The following is a 6003-nucleotide window of genomic DNA, read 5'->3' on the forward strand; positions in this document are numbered from 1 at the left end:
TTTTCGGTCCACTTGTTCGGTGGAACATCATCATAGCCTAATTAAAGTTTTTATTTTAATTTTTACAAAATTTAAATTGAGGTATATTCAGTATAATCATATACATATATAAAACAAGAAACCGCACCCTCCGGGGATTTATAGTTTTCAAGTAATTAATTGTTAAAATTGTGTAATTTAGCGAAAGGATATTGTTGTTTTGAATACAAGTATAAAAACAAGTAAAAATGCGTTTGTGACCATATATTTTATGAATTGAAGTGAAATTTAGAACAACATACATACATAGTTGTATTATGTACCAATTTATAAGTGTATTGTATTAAAATGCGTGTAAATATTGAAAGATATAAAAGTTGTTCATGAGCCACTCCCTTACATCTCAACCAAGTTTCATTAAATAAATCATTATACTTGGCTTCAAATTACCCATACGGCATTATCCTACACCCGATCCTTTAAATTCAAAAGTTTTTTATAAATATGTAAATAAAATAATGAGAATGTGCGCATTCAAGTTCAATTGGTTACAAGCAATCATAAGAGCTTTTCAATATTTGGCGCAATTTTCATATATGTACATATGTATATACATTTATCTAATCAAAATCAAATCTAATGTAATCATACATTTTTTCCAATATTTGGCGCAATTTTCATATATGTAAACCTAAAATAAATATGTCCTTTGCTAATATATGTATATAAACATGCATACATAAAATTTCGCGCAATTTTCATAACTTAATTACATACATATGTCCTAAATTACGCGCAATTTTTATAAAAAAACCAAAAAGAACAAATCTGTAAACATGCATACAAATCATATGGACATATCAAATGAACAAATATGTTCTGTACGCAAGCAAATGTAAGCTAATGTAAACTACATTTTTTCACACTTGCGTATCACTCTCTCCCTCTCATTTCTCTCCGGCAGCCATATTAATTAATTTCCTACTGTTAACTTGTGCTTTCCTACCCATATTTTGTTAGGAGGAACGGGCCGGGACTGCGCCTTCTCTATGAATTTACGTTCTCTGAACAATGTAGAAATAAAGAAATATGTAAACAAAGCAAATTCGCCTTGGCACAAATTTTTGACAGAAATGCCAATTTGCTCAAGGCGAATTAATTAGCTCTTCTAATGATACTACCTTGTATAGATATGCCTTGCTACATGGCTTGCTATGATTCTTACAATCATGGGTTGCTATGATTCCTACATATAATATAATATTAAACCACGTTCTTTCACAAAAAGTCAGCACTTAACAGAAGGTAAACAAACAATATAAGAACCGTTATAGACAGGTGTGGTGAAATTGAAATTCCTCATTTGTGATAGAAGTGTAATATAATCAATTTTCCGTAGTAATAAAAATACTTAATGCTTATAATAGTGCTAAAGTACTGTTGTGAACCCCTGATTAGTTGTAAAAATATTGGGAACCCCTGATTACTTGTAAAACGTTGGGAACCCTTGATTAGTTGTAAAAATATTTGGTGTACTATATACTTTATGTATTTGATTCCCGCTAATTCTGTGTATGCGTGTTTGTACACAACTAGTATGTCCGCACAATAGGTAACGGTCAATGCAGAGTTCCTATTTCGTTGTTTCTTGTTCGCGTACATATGTACAAACGCGCATATATAGAATTAGCGCTAAATTTGTATATGAGTACCGCAGTGTGTCCTTCGCCGAATTTGCCGCTGCGTTAATGACTGGTTCGATTTCAGAAATCAGTCGTTAGCCTAGGGATGATCGATGTTAGAAAAACATCGATGTTGACATCGATGTCATAATCGAAAGCCCAACATCGATGTTCGATATTTATCAAAAACTAAACATCGATGTTGGATAACATCGATGATTTTTGTATTAATAATCACATAAATAAAATTAAAAAAAAATATATTAAATTTTAAAGTAAACAGAAAAAAATAAAATATAGTTTAAACAAACTAAAAATGTATATATATAAACAAATAAGATGAAAAAGATACACAACTAAAAATAACATAAATACAGTCGAATTTTATTAAGAAACAGACGATGTAATTATTGCAAATTCCAATATTTTTTGTCCACTGACTGAAGGAAAAGTAATTTTGAAAGAGAAGAACCTTTCAATCTATTTCTTTGCTGGTAAAGAGTAGAGCCAGCTTTTGAAAATAGTCTTTCGGATGGCGTTGATGTAGCGATAGTACTCAAATATTTCAATGCTATTATTTTCAATTTCGGATAAGTGGAACCGATCACATTATTCCAAACTTGGATAGGATCTTGTTTGAGATCAGACACTGGACTTTTTAAATAATAACTCAACTCGGAAGGCATTTCCTGATCACTTTGCGAAGGTGTGGAGTTTTGGAGAGTTACAATTTTGTAATGTTCGCTCCACAAATTAAGTTCTTCTGTGATCTCTCGCGACGCTTCTTCTTGAATTACTTCTGTTTCCGTCGCAGTAGTTAGTAATTCTTTAATAAATTTGATTGCTTTAGAACAAGCTATGGGATCTTGAAAATGAATACGTTTAAATCTTGGGTCTAGCAACGTAGATACAGCAAGTATTTGAACATGTTCCGAAGGTAACAAGCGTTTACTGATTTCAGTTATTATATTCTGTTTAAGATCTTGACCCATACAACTGTTTGTTTTAATGTTGTTGATTTTCAAGTTTAGCATTCTTGTTATGGGAATGACTTTGCTGCTGGTAACATACTCTTCTCCACATATTTCTTTAGTAGCCGCTTCTATAGGGCGCAAAACTTCAAAAATGTCAGTCAACTCTTCAATACCTTTTGCAGTTACCATTGGAGGAGCACTTGTATGACAATTAACAATTTAATTAATGGTTGCTCGCAGTTCTAAAAATCTTTCCACCATATAAAAGGTGGAATTCCAGCGAGTAGCAACATCTTGTATTAATTTTAGATCAGAATGTTTTCGTAATTCATCACTTGCCACTACACTTAACTTGAACCAGGTGACAATCCTTTTGACAGATCCAATCAATTCTGGCAATTGCTTTGTATTTGCAATTGATCTTTGAGCTACCAAATTAAGTAAGTGAGCAAAACAAATAATATGGCATTTTTTTCCAAATGCAATATTGACAGCTTTAACAACATTTGCTCCTCCATCAGTTACCACAGCGGATATTTTTTCTGGATTTATACACCATTCTTGACATGCGTGCAACAGCATCCTTCCAATGTATTCGGCAGTATGTGATTCGGCTAACTCATAAACTCCTAGAGTCACTGATGTCATGCGTTCTTCATCATAAAAGTGTATAGTGACACCAAGAAAACTCCTAGTTTGCATGATATCCGTCCATATGTCGGTCGTCAGGGTTATATTACTAGTTAGCACTTTGAATTTACTTTTAAAAAGATTCTGTGTAATTTCATATCGATTCTCTAGCATTCTCTTGAAAGTATGCCTGGAAGGGACTTTATACAGAGGTGCAGCTGCTTTCATTAGGTTTAGAAATCCTTCATTTTCAACCATCTGCAACGGCTGTGTATCTTTGCAAATCATAAACAAGATAGCATTTGTAAGGCGAATTCCTTTAGCTCCATTTTCAGTGAATTCATTTATGCTCCTGAAAGTGTCGTGGAGTGTGGGCTGGAATTTTTTTTTGTGACTAGATGATGCACTTATGTCATTTGCACAATCATAGTCAACTACACTGTTTTTACATAAAACAGAGTCAGGTGAAGTAGAAGTAGAAGCAGGTAGTATTGAAGGATTTACGACTGTCTCCGTACTCTCTATGCATGTTTTCTTTGCGCCTGTTTTTTGAACTGTGTTCTCCTCGCTTCTATGTTTCCCCAATAATGAACTATGCATTTTGTCAACGTGTAACTTTAGATTTGTAGTGTTGCCACAAGTTTTAATGATTTTAAAGCAAAATCGACATCTGGCTTCATTATTTTCAAGTCTTTCAAAAAATTCCCAGAAACGACTTTTTGGCGGCATTATTAATTCTGCTTCTGTATCCCTGAAAACGTACAATTAAGTGTAAATAAAATTCAGACATGAACTCGAAATAATTAGAACATGCAAAACTATTCATTGAAAAATAAAATGTTCTGTCACCTTATTATCCAATTTTCAATGCAACCAAAACAGCAAGCTTCGACAATCGACAAACAACCCGTGCGCAGTGTGCACCCGCTTTACTCGCTTGACACTGAGGATGGATGTAAGCTGACATCGATATTCGATGATCGTTTCCGTTAACATCGATGTTACGATATTTTTCGTATAGCAACATCGATGTTAAAACATCGATGTTTTTGCTTTCAACATCGATGATCATCGAACATCGATGTTCATCGAGCATCCCTACGTTAGCCAGCGGAGGGAGGGCACACTGCGAAATAAACGCTACAACGCACGGAAAGTTAAATTCGCAATTCCCTCTTTTTTTCACAAAAACTTTATTTCGCACGTCCGTTCGAAGTCATTTGTTCGCCACTTGTTCCAGCCAGGACCTAGGTAAGCATGGCGACACCAGTTTCAAAGGCCACTACACCTGCATCAGTAGCCGACCAGCAAAGGGTGTCGGATACTGGCACTGCCGTCGGTGTAGTGGATTTGCCAAGTGCTCCCGTTGCCGAGGGAGTCACCACTCGTACTTCATCTGCCGCCCGCCAAGAAGTGATGTTCCAGGCTATGCAAAAACGCATCGCCGCGCTTGAACGTAGCCTGAAAGTTGCCCAAGACAAAACAAGGGAACACGAGTTAACCAACGAAGCCCAGCGCGCTGATGCGCAAAGCATAGCCAGTGCACCCAGCGACAGTTCCGCCAACGAATCTGCCTTGCCGTCATCAAGCCTGCCGATGACACAGATCCAGTTGCTTCAGCCGCAATCGCCGTTAATAACATGTGCTGCTACCTGTGTGCATACGGTGCAGCCGCCGCCGCCTCAGAACGCTACACGTTATCAGATGTACACCGCTACTCGTTCCTCACCGCTTATTTACACATCCTCAACAAATGGGACGTACAGCAGCTCGACTTTGCCTCCGGGCGACACATTTGTTAGCAGTCTTCCGTCAACGGTGCCAATTTCCGCTAATGTGGGCTCCTTACCCTTGCAGTTTTCAACCCAGCCAAGGAAATTGCAAGATTTGCCGGAGTTTAGCGGGAAACCAGAGGACTGGCCGATATTTTTTACTGCCTACACCGAGTCAACCACTGTCTATGGGTACAGTCGCTTTGAGAACAACTTACGCCTGCAGAAGTGCTTAAAGGGTGAAGCCCGAGAAGCTGTTAAATCGCTACTAATCCATCCAAACAACGTGGCCAATATCATAGAGCAACTTAAGTTCCGATTCGGTCGCCCAGAGCAATTAATTCGAAGCCAGCTAGCCCATGTTCGAGAAATTGCCCCGATATCGGAAAGCTCAGTGGTAAAGTTGATACCATTTGCGACGAAGATTAGCAACGTCTGTGCATTTTTACGTTCTGCATGTGGCGGAGAGCGGTATTTAGTGAATCCAACACTCCTCGATGAGCTCGTCGGAAAGTTACCCATGAGCAAGCGTATCGAATGGGCAGTCTTTGCGTCATCTTTACAGCCTTACGCAACTGTTCAGCATTTTAGCGATTGGCTCACTCAACTTGCCAACGTCATCTGCACGGTTTACGAGGAAGAAGCAGCTGACATAACGAAACAAGTTCGCGCAATACATAAGATGGCCGGTTTCGATCTTTGTAATTTCGCGTCAAACTCATTAAGAGTGACAGAAGCACTTAGTGGTGATGGGAATATCCGTCAAATAGCAAATAAAGAAGGAGTACTGGTGGACAGAGTCCTCGGTTTGTTTTGGCAGGCATCAACCGACACTTTTGGGTTTAAACTGAGATTCAACAACGTAGATTCCAACGTTTTGGACGGAGGGCACTTCTCAGTGTGGTCATGTCGATCTTCGACCCGCTGGGCTTTCTTAGCAACTTTGTAGTGAGCGCCAAGATCCTC

The 6003-nt window shown here is 37.8% G+C and overlaps 1 protein-coding gene across 1 annotated transcript; it reads right to left on the reverse strand.

Annotated features, from left to right (window-relative positions):
- Positions 1–2068: 2068 nt before the first annotated feature.
- Positions 2069–2824, reverse strand: LOC128870578 (zinc finger BED domain-containing protein 4-like). Its single transcript, XM_054113231.1, has one exon. It carries the CDS (start codon positions 2822–2824, stop codon positions 2069–2071), a length of 756 nt encoding a protein of 251 aa, XP_053969206.1.
- Positions 2825–6003: the final 3179 nt, after the last annotated feature.

This window comes from Anastrepha ludens, chromosome Y, assembly GCF_028408465.1.
Source record: "Anastrepha ludens isolate Willacy chromosome Y, idAnaLude1.1, whole genome shotgun sequence".
NCBI classification, from domain to species: Eukaryota; Metazoa; Arthropoda; class Insecta; order Diptera; family Tephritidae; genus Anastrepha; species Anastrepha ludens.

Excerpts from the sequence above, each read along its gene's own strand:
- LOC128870578 (XM_054113231.1), bottom strand. The coding sequence starts at position 2,824 with ATGGTAACTGCAAAAGGTATTGAAGAGTTGACTGACATTTTTGAAGTT.